This window comes from Oncorhynchus mykiss, chromosome 5, assembly GCF_057628025.1.
Source record: "Oncorhynchus mykiss isolate SJ-2025 chromosome 5, ASM5762802v1, whole genome shotgun sequence".
In the NCBI taxonomy this organism is placed as follows: Eukaryota; Metazoa; Chordata; class Actinopteri; order Salmoniformes; family Salmonidae; genus Oncorhynchus; species Oncorhynchus mykiss.
Genome location: NC_143026.1, coordinates 72300102 through 72317879, shown reverse-complemented (window position 1 = coordinate 72317879; position 17778 = coordinate 72300102). Strand labels below are relative to the sequence as shown.

At 41.9% G+C, this 17778-nt stretch overlaps 1 protein-coding gene across 1 annotated transcript in view; it reads right to left on the bottom strand.

Moving 5' to 3' along the window:
• The window catches only part of si:ch211-51h4.2 (uncharacterized), a 91993-nt gene that overhangs the window by 66399 nt on the left and 7816 nt on the right, over window positions 1–17778 (bottom strand). The window contains exon 6 of the mRNA XM_021604126.3: window positions 12294–12429. Coding sequence (XP_021459801.3) covers window positions 12294–12429 — 136 coding nt within the window. The remainder of the gene's footprint in view (window positions 1–12293; window positions 12430–17778) is intronic.

Below are 17778 nucleotides of genomic sequence, written 5' to 3'. Positions count from 1 at the left end.
GAGGGTGTGATATGTGAACATTGTGTTTTGAAAGGCTTCAGGCCACAAAATCGAATCATGGAGCAGGAAAAAACATCAAATTAAGAAGATGACGTTTTGATTTGTGACATACAGTAGACAGAGTGAGGATGATAAAGGATGATGAAGAATGAGCTAGTTGATGATGAAGGAGAATGAGATACTGTATAGATAATGTAGATGCTGGGTGGGAACAGGGAATTGACTTAACAATGCTGTCTATCATCCCAAGGCCACCGTCAGCAGGCAGCACTATGCAGTAGCAGTGTTGAGGTGTAGTGATGGTTGTTTTAGGAGCAGGCAGGGGAAAGAGGGGTCACACAGCTGAGCATTGATCGACTACTAAGCCCCTTGAACACAATGAAGGGGGTATCGATTGAGAAGGCGTTAGTGAGAGCTGTCTAAATGCTGATAACAAGGCCCATTCCATCAACAGAGAGGGGGCCAGTCCAGAGTAATAAACCAAACATTACACTGAAGATCACTGCCGACAGTTTGGTTAGCGCTTGTGTCCGGTGGCGTGATTCTCATTGACAAAAAAACATCTGAAAGGGAGCAGTGGTTCATGTACTGTATTTATTCTTTAACCAGGCAAAATAAAAAGGCACATATGCTTTGGTATCAAGGACTGAAAGGCCAGAATATTACGGTATAAACTCAATGACACAAGATAAATCAATAAAATGGAAAATAACAAGGTTTTTGAAGCTTTAAGGCATACTACCTACCACATAGGACCAATGTTCTGAATGGTTTATTGATCAGAACAAAATAATCTCATTATGCAAATCCAGCGTTATAAATAATGCCACCTACAAAATGAAGTCAGCTGATTAATGCTCGTTTCCTCATTTGTGCAGAATATATTTGACTGGACGGGCCATTATTTTGAGGAGAAAAATAAGAAGTGTTCGTTAGGAAAGACATGACATTTCACCTATAAATAACTGGCGGCTCCCCGCCAGTCTAGAGGGCACGGGATGGATTAAAAATCCACTTAGTGTTCTGATCCTACAAGGTCAAGTCTTCCCCTTAGTCACAGACAGCAGAGGAAAGGGAGAGAAAGAGAGAGAGAGAGAGACCAGCGATAACGCACTCCAGTGCCTCGCCTTCATTAACCTTTTTGTCTTTATTAAAAGATCTTCATCAGCCCAGCGGGCTGGCCACTGGTGACATTTTAGGAGTTTCCATGTTAACTCCCGAGAAGCTGCAGGGTCCCAGCAGGTGTGTCCTTCCTTCCCCTGAGGCTGTCTAGGGCTGTCTCTAGGTCTTCCTTAAAACATTAGTACAGTGGCTACTCATTTAAAAGTTGCGTCATACCGCAGTATAGCGTGCAATATATTTCAATATAACAGAATAGCATGTTTTGAGTTTAATTTATCTGTGCTTAGCAGCTGAGGCTTCTTTGAGTGCACCATCAACTTGTTAATTTATCAGACATCACTTGCGTATTGTTAGGTTCTAAATATCAAAGTAAGAAACCGAAGGACACTATGAAAGCTTAAACCAAGTTTATTCCTCACAAAGGATCAAAACAGCTGAACAGACAAAGACATGGTTCCACCAGAGGTGGTATATATACCCCAATTTGGGGTGGAATCTCCTCCTTCTCTTAACACTACCTTCTCCCTGAATTTGACCTGACCTCGACCCCCTTCATCGCTAATCCACGGCTCTCTCCCCTTATCAGTGCCTGCCACATGTGATCGTTTTACCTACACTCAGTACAACCAAGCTTAATTGCACTGATCATATACATTGCTTCTACAGATAACCATTAACTTCAGGTGCAGACCCTCTAGAGTCTAGACCCTAGCACTCAATATTTCAATAGGATACCTGATAATTAACACTACCATATCCGGACAGAATGTAAACGCTATTCATTCCCCTCTCTCCCTCGACGAATAAGAATATTTTATATTCTCAGAACCCAACAGTATATTCAGTGTGACGCTCCTGAATTTGTCTGAACCGTCTCAGTGCTTCTCCTTCCAATAGGGCACTTCCCCTTCAATTCCCAATTAAATAGCCTGCATCAGCTGAGCAAAAGTGGGGTTTGTGATGGTAGTGCGAATGAGGATGTGTTCAACCCTCAGTTCCGAAGATTCTTTCCTCCGTTTGTTTTGTTGTATTTAAAAGTCTTGTCTCAAGTTTAACCAGGATCAGATCAACTCATTGCTTCCTTTGGACTACACATCTCAGTTGGTCTCCGCTGGTTCTTCATGGCCTTTCTACTCTGTTGGCGGATTGGATTGTCTGACTTACTGACTGACTATAACTTTTTTTGCATACGGTATTTTATTTGTTTTGGTGTGGTAATATCGTGATGATTTATGTGATTAGTTGTAGTTGATGACATATTGAGATTTGATAGTCTTTATGGTTGTGTGGTAAAAGAGTTTGATATTTTGATTGTATGAAAAGAGACGCTGGGTTTACGCTACACTTGTATGAACGGACAAACATTGCGTGACTAAGGTCACTTGAGTTCCCTGAACTGCTTTACCGGGCTGGACTCTTTTAGGCCCAAGGTACAGGACTTTTCTGTAGGAACCAGAGATCATTATTTGTTATATTATTTTGTGTGTGTGATAATTTATGTTGCTAATACAACCCAAGCAAAATAACACATTTGTTTTGAAGTTATGTCCAATGTCTTTTTAATTAAGTCTTTTTTATTGGTGTAGACTTGACGGACCAGACGTCACTCATTCCCTCCCAAACCAAAAGGAGAAATCAATATTTTCTCTGGTAGGCACAATCTACCTGACACCCGTTACATCAGTCAACACATATATTTTAAGAATATAATGGAATATAACAGAATGTTTTTGATTCTCTTACAATAAAAACATTACAGTGTAACACCAGTTATATTAAGTAATAGGCTACAGTCCAGTTACAGATTCTTCTGACAAATTAGAAACAAAAAAATATGTATTTTTCCGGGTGTGCACGTGGGACAAAGGAAGAGCAATTCTTAGACTATTGTTCTAAATGTAATCATCCTCTTCATCATTCAGTTCCTTCAAGTGCACAATTATCAGTTTCTATCTGGTTTCTATCACCTATTCATCAATTCATGTCATTCATTCAATGAGGAGAGAGACACATTAGCGCCTGGGTACCAACGCTTTACACATTCACATTTTGACAGTTGGAATTTCATGACTTTTCTATGACTTCTCCATGACTCTTAACGAAATTTCCATGACCAACAATTGGCGCTTACTTTTTATGTACATATAAAACAGTAAGTGTAATATGGTATCGACAGTGGGAGGCTGCTCTCTGATCCCTTGTACCATCTCCTGTCGTTGTGCAAGGCACTTAACCCCCCACAAAGTAAAATACCTGTTAGGCAATTGTATAAAACACGTGTGGCCAAACCTCAGTCTGGAGAGCTACTGCTGTCTGCTGACGAGTATTTTTCTCCGCTCATACAGGAGTCATAAAGGCTTAGTGTACTAATTTGGTGGATTTTTGTTTTCTTTGATATATCAGGGGGTGATTCAGCACCCCTACTTCCCGTGGCTATGCGAACATATTGAGTTGCAATGTCCCATAGATTGGTAACCCAAATCGACTGTAAGTATCTATACTGAAAACAAATAAACGCAACATTCAAACATTTTAAGATTTTTCTAAGTTACATTTCATATAAGGAAATTAGTCAATTTAAATCAATTCATAAGGCCCTAATCTATGGATTTCACATGACTGGGCAGGGGCACAGCCATGGGTGGGCCTGGGAGGGCATAGGCCCACCCACTTGGGAGCCAGGTATACCCACTGTGGAGCCAGGCCCAGCCAATCAGACTGAGTTTTTCCCCACAAAACGGCTTCATTACAGACAGATATACTCCTCAGTTTCATCAGCGGTCAGGGTGGCTTGTCTCAGACGATCCCGCAACTATAGAAGCCGGATGTGGAGGTCCTGGGCTGGCGTGGCGTCACGTGGTCTGCGGTTGTGAGGCCGGTTGGACATACTGACAAATTCTCTAAAATGACATTGGAGGCGGTTATTGGTAGAGAAATAAACATTAAATTCTCTGGCAACAGCTCTGGTTCTCTGTGTTTGGTGCCGACAGGGATGGACGCCTCGCTTCGCGTTCTTAGGAAACTATGCAGTATTTTTTTTAACGTATTATTTCTTACACTGTTACCCCAGGAAATATGAAGTCTTATTACATACAGCCAGGGGGAACTATTGGATATAAGAGCAATGTCATCTTTCTAACCCTACGACCAGGAATACGACTTTCCCAAAGCGGATCCTCTGTTTGGACCACCACCCAGGACAATGGATTGGATCCCAGTAGGCAACCCAAAACAACTGTGCCGCAGAAGGGGCAGATGGAGCGGTCTTCTGGTCAGGCTCCGTTGAAGGGCACATCGCCCACCGCTCCCAAGTATACTACTCGCCAATGTCCAGTCTCTTGACAACAAGGTAGATGAAATTCGAGCAAGAGTTGCCTTCCAGCGAGACATCAGAGATTGTAACATTCTTTGTTTCACGGAAACATGGCTCACTCGGGATACGTTATCAGAGTCGATACAGCCACCCGGTTTCTTCACGCATTGCGCCAAAATCTCTCTGGTAAGAAGAAGGGCGGGGATGTATGCCTTATGATTAACGAGTAGTGGTGTGATCATAACAACATACAGGAACTCAAGTCCTTTTGTTCACCTGACTTAGAATTCCTCACAATCAAATTATAATCACAGTCGTGTATATCCCCCCCAAGCAGACACCTCGAGGGCCCTGAAAGAACTTCATTGGACTCTATGTAAACTGGAAACCACATATCCTGAAGCTGCATTTATTGTAGCTGGGGATTTTAACAAGGCTAATCTGAAAACAAGGCTCCCTAAATTTTATAAGCATATCGAATACACGACCCAGGCTGGTAAAACTCTGGACCATTGCTACTCTAATTTCCACGATGCATACAAAGCCATCCCTCGCCCTCCTTTCAGCAAATCTGACCACGACTCCATTTTGTTGCGTCCAGCCTATAGACAGAAACTAAAACAGGAAGCGACCGTGCTCAGGTCTCTTCAACGCTGGTCCAACCAATTGGATTCCACGCTTCAAGATTGTTTCGATCACGTGGATTGGGATTTGTTCCGGATAGCATCGGACAATAACATTGATGTATACGCTGATTCGGTGAGCAACTTTATTAGCAAGTGCATCGGTGACGTGGTACCCACAGTGAATATTAAAGCCTTCCCCAACCAGAAACTGTGGAGTGATGGCAGCATTCACGCAAAACTGAAAGCACCAACCACTGCTTTTAATCATGGCAAGGCGACCGGAAACATAACCGAATACAAACAGTGTAGCTATTCCCTCCGCATGGCAATCAAACATGCTAAACGTCAGTATAGAGACAAAGTAGAGTTGCAATTCAACAGCTCAGACAGTATGTGGCAGGGGCTACAGTCAATCACGGACTAGAAAAAGAAAACCAGCCCCATCTCAGACACCGATGTCTTGCTCCCAGACCAGCTAAACTAAACCAACTAAACTTCTTTGTTCGCTTTGAGGACAATACAGTGCCACTGACCGCTACCAAAACCTGCGGGCTCTCCTTCACCGCAGCCAACGTGAGTAAAATATTTAAACGTGTTAACCCTCGCAAGGCTTCCGGCCCAGACGGTATCCCTAGCCGCGTCCTCAGAGCATGCGCAGACCAGCTGGCTGGTGTGTTTACGGACATATTCAATCAATCCCAATCCCAGGCTGCTGTTCCCACATGCTTCAAGAGGGCCACCATTATTCCTGTTCCCAAGAAAGCTAAAGTAACTGAGCTAAACGACTATAGCCCTGTAGCACTCACTTCCATCATCATGAAGTGCTTTGAGAGACTAGTCAAGGATCATATCACCTCCACCCTACCTGACACCCTAGACCCACTCCAATTTGCTTACCGCTGCAATAGGTCCACAGATGATGCAATCGCAATCACACTGCACACTGCCCGAACCCATCTGGACAAGAGGAATACCTATGTTCATCGATTACAGCTCAGCATTCAACACCATAGTACTCTCCAAAGTCATCACCCTGGGTCTCGACCCCAACCTGTGCAACTGGGTCTTGGACTTTCTGACGGGCCGCCTCCAGATGGTGAGGGTAGGAAACAACATCTCCACCCCGCTGATCCTCAACACTGGGGACCCACAACGGTGCGTTCTCAGCCCTCTCCTGTACTCCCTGTTCACCCATGACTGAGTGGCCATGCATGCCTCCAACTCAGTCATCAAGTTTGCAGAAGACACTACAGTGATTACCAACAACAACGAGACAGCCTACAGGGAGGAGGGGAGGGCCCTCGGAGTGTGGTGTCAGGAAAATAACCTCACGTCAACAAAATAAAGGAGATGATCGTAGACTTCAGGAAACAGCAGAGGGAGCACCCTCCTATCCACATCGACGGGACAGTAGTGGAGAAGGTGGAAAAGTTTTAAGTTTAAGTTCCTTGGCGTACACATCACAGGCAAACTGAAATGGTCCACCCACACAGACAGCGTGGTGAAAAAGGCGCAACAGCGCCTCTTCAACTTCAGGAGGCTGAAGAAATTTGACTTGTCACCAAAAACACTCACACATTTTTACAGATGCACAATCGAGAGCATCCCATCAGGCTGTATCAACGCCTGGTACGACAATTGCTTCGGCGACAACCGTAAGGCTCTCCAGAGGGTAGTGAGGTCTGCACAACGCAACACCGGGGGCAAACAACCTGCCCTCCAGGACACCTACACCACCCGATGTCAGAGGAAGGCCAAAAAGATCATCAAGGACAACAACCACCCGAGCCACTGCCTGTTCACCCCGCTATCATCCAGAAGGCGAGGTCAGTACAGGTGCATCAAAGCTGGGACCGAGAGACTGAAAAACAGCTTCTATCTCAAGGCCATCAGACTGTTAAACGTCTTATGGCTGCAGGGGCAGTATTGAGTAGCTTGGATGAAAAGGTGCCCAGAGGTGCCCAGAGTAAACTGCCTGCTCCTCAGTCCCAGTTGCTAATAGATGCATATTATTAGTAGTATTGGATAGAAAACACTCTGAAGTTTCTAAAACTGTTTGAATGATGTCTATGAGTATAACATAACTCATATGGCAGGCAACTCAGCTCAGCCCCTATCGAATACACAGTGGGATATTGGTCAAGTTGCACTTCCTAAGGCTTCCACTAGATCAACCGTCTTTAGAAATGTGTTTGAGGATTCTACTGTGAAGTGGAGCCGAATGAGAGGGGAATGAGTCAGGAGTCTGGCAGAGTGCCACAGGCTGGTCACGCTTTTGATTTGTTTACCAAACGCGCTAACAAAAGTAGCTATTTGGACAAATGATGGACATTATCGAACAAATCAAACATTTATTGTGGAACTGGGATTCCTGGGAGTGCATTCCGATCAAGATCCTCAAAGGTAAGTGAATATTTATGACGCTATTTCTGACTTTTCTGGCTGGATGTTTTTCTGTGACTAGCGCTGACCTAACATAATCGCAAGGTGTGCTTTCGCCGTAAAGCTTTTTTGAAATCTGACACAGCGGTTGCATTAGGGAGAAGTTTATCTATATTTCCATGAATAACACTTGTATCTTTTATCAATGTTTATGAATATTTCTGTAATTTGATGTGGCTCTCTACACTTTCACCGGATGTTTGTTTGAGACAATGCATTTCTGATCATAACACACCCATTTCAAATTAGGTTTTTGGACATAAAGATTAACTTTATCAAACAAAACACACATTTATTGTGTAACATGAAGTCCTGTGAGTGCCATCTGAAGATCAAAGGTTAGTGATTAATTGAATCGCTATTTCTGATTTTTGTGAGCAATTACCTTGGCTGGAAAATGGCTGTATGGTTTTCTGTGACTAGGTGCTGACCTAACATAATCGTTTGGTGTGCTTTCGCCGTAAAGCCTATTTGAAATCGGACACTGTGGCTGGATTTACAAGAAGGTTATCTTTATGGTATAAAATGGTATAAAATACTTGTATGTTTGAGGAATTTTTATTATGGGATTTCTGTTGTTTTGAATTTGGCGCCATGCAATTTCACTGGCTGTTGGGGAGGTGGGACGCTACCGTCCCATATATGCCAGAGAGGTTAATGGCTGTACACTATAAAAATATTCCAAAACATGCATCCTGTTTGCAACAAGACACTAATGCAATACTGCAAAACAAATGTGGCAAAGCAATTCACTTTTTGTCTTGTATACAAAGTGTTATGTTTGGGGCAAATCCAATACAACACATTACTGAGTACCACTCTCCATATTTTCAAGCATAGTGATGGCTGCATCATGTTATGGGTATGCTTTTAATCATTGGGGAGTTTTTCAGGATAAAAAAGAAAAAGAATGGAGCTAAGCACAGGCAAAATCCTAGAGGAAAACCTGGTTCAGTCTGCTTTGCACTAGACACTGGGAGATCAATTCACCTTACAGCAGAACAATAACTTATAACACAAGGCCAAATCTACAATGGAGTTGCTCATCAAGAAGGCAGTGAATGTTCCTGAGGGGCCGAGTTACAGTTTTGACTTAAATTTACTTGAAAATCTATGGCAAGACCTGAAAATGGTTGTCTAGCAATGATCAACAACCAATTTGACAGAGTTTGAAGAATTTTAAAAAGAATAATGGGCAAATGTTGCACAATCCAGATGTGGAAAGCTTTTAGACTAAAGACTCACAGCTGTCATTGCTGCCAAAGGTGCTTCTATAAATTATTGACTCAGGGGTGTGAATAGTTATGTAAATTTAGATATTTCAGTATGATTTTCAATAAATGCCCAAATTTATAAAAACATGTTTTCACTTTGTCATTATGGGATATTGTATGTAGGTGAGTGACAAACAAACATATTTTCAATCCATTTTGAATTCAGGCTGTAACAACAAAATGTGGATTAAGTCAAGGGGTATGAATACTTTCTAAAGGCACCGTGTGGGTGTGTGTGTATGTGTGTGTGTGTGTGTGTGTGTGTGTGTGAGGGGGAACATCTATAGTTAATTCGGAAAGTATTCAGACCCCATTACTTTTTCCACATTTTGTTACATTACAGCCTTATTGTCAAGTTCGACGAAAGCGCAGCGTGATTTGAATACATCCTTCTTTAATGAAAACTAAGAACACTTAAACAAATTATACAAAACAACAAAACGAACGTGAAGCTATATATAACGAGTGCAGACACAGGCAACTAACCATAGACAATAACCCACAAACTATCCAAGGCATATGGCTACCTAAATATGGTCCCCAATCAGAGACAACGATAAACAGCTGCCTCTGATGGAGAACCAATCTAGGCAACCATAGACATAAAAACACCTAGACTGGGGGAACCCCATAAACATACAAAAACCCTAGATAGGAGAAAAAACACATATCACCCTCGACACACCCTTGACGCTCTGGACTGGGTACTGTCGCCAGACGCTCTGGACACAGGGAGAGTGCAAGGGAGTACTGAACTGGTGACGCACCTCAGGGCGAGTGTGAGGAGCAGGAACAGGGAGTACTGGACTGGTGACACCTCAGGGCGAGTGCGGGTGCGGGTAGCAGGCACAGGACGTACTGGACTGTGGAGGCGTACTGGAGGTCTGGAGTGTAGAGCTGACACAACCCGTCCAGACTGGATGTTTATTTTCACCCTGCAAATGCAGGGCACTGACACAGGACGCACTGGGCTGTGCAGACTCACCGGAGAAACAGTACGCAGAGCCGGCGCAGGATATCCTGGTCCAAGGAGGTATACTGGAGAACAGGAGCGCTGAGCCGGCACCCTCCTTCCTGGCTGGATGCCCATTCTAACCTGGCCAATGCGAGGAGCTGGAATAGAACGCACCGGGCTAGAATAGCGCACTGGAGACACCGTGCGCATCTCTGCATAACACGGTGCCTGACCAGTTACAAGCTCAACACAGTAAGCATGAGGAGTTGGCTCAGGTCTCCTACCTGACTCAGCCAATCTCCTCATGTGCCACCCCCCAAAAAAATCTTGGGGCTGCCTCTCGGGCTTCCATGCTAGTCGTGTACCCACATATTGTCGCCATTCCATCTCCACCTGCCTCCATGGTAGGCGATCCTCTCCTGCCAGTATCTCCTCCCACGTCCAGGATCATTTACCGTCCAGTATTTCGTCCCATGTCCATGCTGTCTGCTCCATCATACGCTGCTCCTTCTTTTCATGCTGCTTGGTCCTTGTTTGGTGGGTTATTCTGTCACGTTCGTTATAACGAGGAGAACAAAGCGTAGCGTGATTTGAATACATTCTTCTTTAATGAAAACGAAGAACACTTAAACAAACTATACAAAATAACAAAATGCTCAAATAAGCAAAGAGAAATTACAGTCAATCACTACTTTAACTTCTCTAGGGTAGGGGGCAGCATTCTGAATTTTGGATGAAAAGTATGCCCAAATTAAACGGCCTGCTACTCGGGCCCAGAATATATGATATGCATATAGATTTGGATAGAAAACACTTTAAAGTTTCCAAAACTGTTAAAATAGTGTCTGTGAGTATAACAGATCTGATTTGGCAGGTGAAAACCTGAGAAAAATCCATTCAGGAAGTTTTTTTACATTTTTTATTTTATTTTTCTATTCAATGCATTTTTTAAAATCTGACACAGTGGTTGGATTCACAAGAAGTTAATCTTTAAACCTATGTAAAATATGTTTTGTTTTCTGAATTTTTATAATGAGTATTTCTGTATTTGAATTTGGAGCTCTGCAATCTCACTGGATGTTGGCCAGATGGGACGCTAGCGTCCCACATACCGTAGAGAGGTTAAGGTATTTCTGTTTGTTATTTTTAATACATTTGCTAACATTTCTAAAAAATGCTTTTGCTTCATCATTATGGGGTATTGTGTGTATGTAACAGTATAGCTTCCGCACCTCTCCTCGCCCCAACCTGAGCTTGAACCAGGGACCCTCTGCACACATCAACAACTGACAGCCACGAAGCATCGTTACCCATCGCTCCACAAGAGCCACGGCCCTTGCAGAGCAAGGCGAACCACTACTTCAAGGTCTTAAAGCGATTGACGTCACCGATTGAAACGCTATTAGCGCGCACCACCGCTAACTAGCTAGCCATTTCACATCGGTTACATGTACATTGATGAGGGAAAAAATATTATATACATTTTAGAGTAAGAAAATTTGGAAAAAAGGGAAGGGGTCTGAATACTTTCCGAATGCATTGTATGCAGAGTTACAACTTTACCACTCTGTCACAAAGTCAGCCTGCCTGCCAGGGTGTGATTCATTAGCTGGTCCCCACAGGGTCTTACCATTAAATAATGCAGTAAGGCATGAGATTAAATGACATCATTGAAAAGCATGGCCCAAATTAGATGCAGCACATATGCCCACAAGGCATAGGCGTAGCTTGGATTCATAGATATGAAAAAGGTAAATTCACTACCCATGATAAAGAGTGTTCCAAGGGAAAAATGATGGAGGTACAGTAGCAGACACATTCTGTATCAATATTTGAACAAAATGCTAAGGATTCACACGAACACCATGCTGAGGCCAATTTGTACATGAGAAGCCTTCCAATGCAGAACTTCAGATTTTTTTTTGATTGAATAAAAATATCAAGTAGACTCCTATTAATGGTTAAATGCTTCCAATTATCAGACTAATTGACATTGCGAATGGGCACTAGTTTGTACTACATAAACACTGTTAAGGCCAGGTAGAGGGAATCCAGCCATGAGTCTGTATTTCTGAGAAATCCCCTCTCTCACAAAGACAGTTGCTGGCCTTTTCTGCAGAGCCAACACATTTCTCAAGGTGTAAAACATGGGGCATAATAGATGGGAGGCTGCTGACACTAAGAGAGCTGGTGACAAATGTTGATAATTGAAACGATGGGTAGTAACATGCCAGGGGACATGGTTGATGTGGTACAGGGGAATAACTGAAGCCCCCTGACACCACTGTATCTGGGCTTTGGTATCATACATGTTGTTTGTTTAATTAGAAGAATCTATACAATTGGAGCATGTTATAATCTCCTCATGGATATCTGAAATGTGTTGAGTGATCCATTAGAATCTAATCTTAATCTAACTTTGTAGAACACTTTTAAGTTTCATTTCCCTCCACTGAGTAGGCCTTATTTATTTCCCTATGGTCCAAGTTGATGTGTTATTTTGTCATTGGACTTCTTTAATATGGCAGCTAGCTGTAGTCGTCTGTATTAGTGTAACTTACAACTGGAAGAGTAGGATGAAGTTGAAGGCATGGCTCATAGGCTTGCTGAGGAAGAGGAGCCCCAACACATGGAGATTAGGCTGTAGCTTCTCCTCCAGAGTCTGTCTGGCCGCGTCCTGTTGCAGGAGGCCCGTGTCTGAAACAGAGACGACAGGTTTCAGAAATCAAACCTCCCTGGGAGACAATGCTGTATTTCTGGGAGAAACAGCGATTCCTGGTGACAGGTCCATTTTGGAGAATAAGCGTGAGGGATAAATGCAGTTGGGAACTGTGCGGCTCAGTCAGCCGCTGAGAGCGTAATGGATGAGTGGTGCCATCCTTCAGCGCCGCCGAGGTCCGCCACACATCCCTCTCCATTGCCTCGCCATAGAAGACACACACTTTGATTCTGGGAGTACCTTCTCACTCCACTTTTATGTGGTAAATAATGAATCAGCAGAGAGATGAATGGGAGAGATAGAGAGAATGCAGCGAGAATGCAGTGAGATGAATACGGACAGATCAAAAAAGGAGGTGTTGAGGAGGAGGAGGTATATCAGATCACTGACAATAAGTCATAGCCTGATAATCCTTCTAGCAGCCTAACGGAATAGCAGATATGACAAAGCACATTGAAGAGTTATAACCCTGAATATGAACATAATGCCCGCTCATTCAAAATGTTTAGAAAGGCAAGGACTCCACCGTGCTCCAACTGATAATGCTTTGGGCCTTAACAGTAAGACTACAATGGCAGAGAGAGGAAGTGTGAGAAAGAGATAAAATAATATAGTGCAATATAATAAACTCATATCGCAGACACTCCAAGTGGCTCTTTAGAAATAAGTGCGTTTCTTTCAACACAACACTTGAACAGATTCAGGCATCTGTTTCTGCATGCAGATAAAACAAGCACACGCATCACAAAGCAGTCTCTACATATGGTTTTACTACATCTGGGTGAATGAGACATGAATGGCCACGGAATACAACATACTGTCATTCCTAATGGCACACAAGTTTGGGGACTCGTCTATTAAAATGACAAATAGCTCTCAAAATCAGTTGTGTCAGTCAGCCAGGAATCTCTATAATAAGTCTTTGGCAGCAGAATCAGATTCAATTTTGCACTGCGATAAGACTACTGTACCTCTAATGTAAGAATGAGAGGGGAATAGATTGCAGCAGCTAGAAGGCAATATCAGTCATTTCGCAGAAGAACCCATCTGCTATCCAACAGGACAGCCAAGTCATAAATATGAAGAGATGCAAGATCCCCCACACCTGTCACCCAACTCTCCCCAGCTTTGAGGGAACAGTGAAAGGAACACAAACGTAATATTTATCAGTACACAGCATTTAATGAGTGCTGAATGCAGTATGGTGCTAATGAGTTTGCATAAGCCGAGACATAACAGCCATTGTGGTCAGAGGTTCTTCCTCCTATTGGACAACAATTCAATGGCTAATCTTCAAGTAATATTACAGTATACTCCAAAGGCAGAACACAGCAGGATACAGAATTAGCTATTGATTTATTTTACACCTAGAGTGTCGTATAACTGTGTTTTAAATGACAGTTATGATATTAGGGGCCGACTATACGAAGAACTTTGGTCTCCCAGTGCTGTGATTCTTTGAAAGGATAAAGAGCATAATCTAATCCACCAGAAAAGACTTAACAAATATTACAACAAATATTATGGTTAAACTCAAGTATACTAATTGATTAAAAAAAAACAATATTTTGGGATAAAAAAAATTCAAAAGGTATAATGCAAATTATATCATAACTAGGACTGGTGGATTTATGTCAAACATGCAGCTAACAAAAATATATTGAAATGTCAGCTCTACTCAAAATTACAACCAAATAATTGCAGCATTACCGCAAAAATGGAAGAGGCAGGTTGAAGGGAGAGATAGTAAGGAACTTGTCTGTCGGCCCTGCATTAATGACCCAAATTGGCTAAATAAAATTGTGATAAATGAAAAAGTATACCAGTTTCATTTAAGAACCAAAAAATGTACAGCTGTGCCATATAGATTGCAAAATAGTTGGGAAGACATTTTCTGGATTCAAAACTTTTTCAATTTATATGATTATACAAAATTCTTACAACCAATAGAATGTTATTTATAGTAACAGTCAAAAGTTTGGACACACCTACTCATTCCAGGTTTTTTTATTTTTTTATTTTTTACTATTTTCTACATTGTAGAATAATTGTGAAGACATCAAAACTATGAAATAACACACATGGAATCATGTAGTAACCAAAAAAGTGTTGACAATTCAAAATATATGTTACATTTGAGATTCTTCAATGTAGCCACCCTTTGCCTTGATGAGGTACTCATTTTTGCAGCAATTTCGACCATGAAGGCCTGAGTCACACAGTCTCCTCTGAACAGTTGATGTTATAATGTGTCTGTTACTTGAACTCTGTGAAGCATTTATTTGGGCTCCAATCTGAGGTGCAAATAGTTGCCGATTTATGAGGCTGGTAACTCTAATGAACCTATCCTCTGCAGCAGAGGTAACTCTGGGTCTTCCTTTCCTGTGGCGGTCCTCATGAGAGCCAGTTTCTGTCACACCCTGATCTGTGTCACCTGTCTTTGTGATTGTCTCCACCCTCCTCCAGGTGTTGCCCATCTTCCCCATTATCCCCTGTGTATTTCTACCTGTGTTTTCTGTTTGCCTTTTGCCAGTTTGTTTTGTTCGTAGAACCTACCAGCGTTTTCTTTCCCTGCTCCTGTTTTCCAGTTTCCCGGTTCTGACCGTTCTGCCTGCCCTGACCCTGAACCTGCCTGTCGTCCTGTACCTTTGCCCCACTACTCTGGATTACCGACCTCTGCCTGACCTAACCCCGAGTCCGCCTGCTGTTCCAGTACCTTACACCCTCTCTGGATTATTGACCCCTGCCTGCCTTGACCTATCGTTTGCCTGCCCTTGTTTAAAGAACAAACGTTTGTTTTTTCAACACTGTCTTAACCTGGGTCATACCTTCAAATATAATAGTTTCATCATAACGCTTGATGGTTTTGCGACTGCACTTGAAGAAACGTTCAAAGTTCTTGAAATTTTCCACATAGACTGACCTTCATGTCTTAAAGTAGTGATGGACTGTCGTTTCTCTTTGCTTATTTGAGCTGTTCTTGCCATAAAATGGCTATTTTCTGTATACCACCCCTACCTTGTCACGTCACATCACAACTGATTGGCTTAAATGCAATAAGGAAAGAAATTCCACAAATTAACTTTTAACAATGCATTCCACTTGACTACCTCAGAAGCTGGTTGAGAGAATGCAAAGAGTGTGCAAAGCTGTCATCAAGGCAAAGGGTGGCTACTTTGTTTAACAGTTTTTTGGTTACTACATTATTCCATATGTGTTACTTCATAGTTTTGATGTCTTCACTATTATTCTACAATGTAGAAAATTGTTTTAAAAAATCAAGAAAAAACCTGGAATGAGTAGGTGTGTCCAAACTTTTGACTGGTACTGTTTTTACAAAACTGTTTATGGGGGATTGGAAATTATTCAGACAATTACATTGATGGAAGTCACAATCTATCTTCAATATTGAAGCGCTGATCTACCCCCTAAAAAAATGGCATAATCTAACCAACAATAAAGACTTTGTAAATAATTCACCAGGCCAAACGTCAAAACTGAGTAAGTACACTGATGAAATGAACAACAACAAACGTGTAATGATTTTGAAGCTCAATAACATAACTGATCCCCCCTTTCTCTATCAATGAAATCCAGATGTCTGTTATACCTTCTCTTTAACATAGCCCGTATAAGATGTGTTATAACTTCTCTTTAACATAGCCCGTATAAGATGTGTTTTAACTTCTCTATAACATAGCCCGTATAAGATGTGTTATAACTTCTCTCTAACATAGCCCGAATAAGATGTGTTTTAACTTCTCTATAACATAGCCCGTATAAGATGTGTTATACCTTCTCTATAACATAGCCCGAATAAGATGTGTTTTAACTTCTCTATAACATGAGATAATTAATTTTGAACCTTTTCAGTTTTGCATTTGTTTTGATGTTTATCATGCAATGTCCCCGTGATGAATGGGATATCTGTGTTGTTCTTATTGGAATCCATTTTAAACCAGACAATATGTAACAGATAACAGCTGCACATTTTTTTGCCCAGAGAAATCCATATTTTTAATAGCTCTCTTATTAAATCCCAACAAGCTAACCTGTATACCAGGACCATGAGCGCGTAATTGAATCATGGAATATCAGGCCATTGCAAAAGCTATCAGATGACACTGTCAACCGGGCATATAAATTAAAGCAGCATCTAGCCAAAGGAAATACTGCTCTGGTCACATACGTGACAGTAATAAAGCAATTATTTAGCATTAGAGTTTTATTAAAAACTATATTAACAGGGATGTGTGATCAATTTCAAGCGTTTTATGACCATAATGGCAGGGCTAGCATGAAAGGCACCTTGGTCATGTGATATGATAGAAAGATTGCTCCACTTATCAGCACAATGAATAAGCTCAAATAAAAAAAGTAGAGAAAAAGGAAGCTAAAATGCAATGATTATCCTCGTTGAGTGTAAAATATAATTGATTTTGACCAAGATAATTGACATTGCCAAGATCATAAAATAGTTTGATTGACAAACACATTTAGAGACTCATCATAAAATCCCTTGAGAGGAGTGATCTACAATATTAGTACTTGACTCTTGAGTTTAGATCATTAGATACAGGCGCCATTACTATGAAAAAGAGGTGCATCAGTGGATATGTTTCCCTGGTGTAGTCAGGGACAGATAAGGCCACCTCCCTCACCCTGGAAAGCAGCAGAGATTCTGAAAAGCTTTCATAAACAAGCCTCAAGTTCCACACACTTTTTTCTGATAGGGCAGCCACTTTCCATCCCTCCATTCATCTTCATTAGCTGACTATTCCCTCCATCTCTTGTCCAAAATACTTAATGTTTTCCTCCATGGGGCCCCGGCCTACCCTGATTAGTTAGCGCTGATGCTGTTGGATTCCTGCCTGCGTCTTAATCCCCTCTGCTGATGTTCCTTGCTGCATTTCACACCAAAAACAATACAGCCACCATCTGTTTCAGGGACCCAGGCATTTCATGTGGTACACACTATCTCCTCACTAACTAATGACAAAAAAGCACACAAACAAATATATTCTCTATTAATTAGGGAACCAGTTACATTTAACACTATTAGACTGATTGTTAAAAGGAGAATCTCAGCTAACATGTAGGATCAGAGAAAACTGCTATCCTACTAGGTAGGTTAATGACGCAGGTCAGGATATTCCTCCACTTGCAGAATACTGTTTATGAAAATGTCATTTTCACTAATGTTATTTGGGCCTCACAGCAGAAATGCAATCTCAAAAGAGAGTATCAAACAATCTGGATCCGCACCAATTTCCAACAGCTGGGCACAATTAACAAGCATCATGTGATGGTGAGGTCCGGAAACCCCT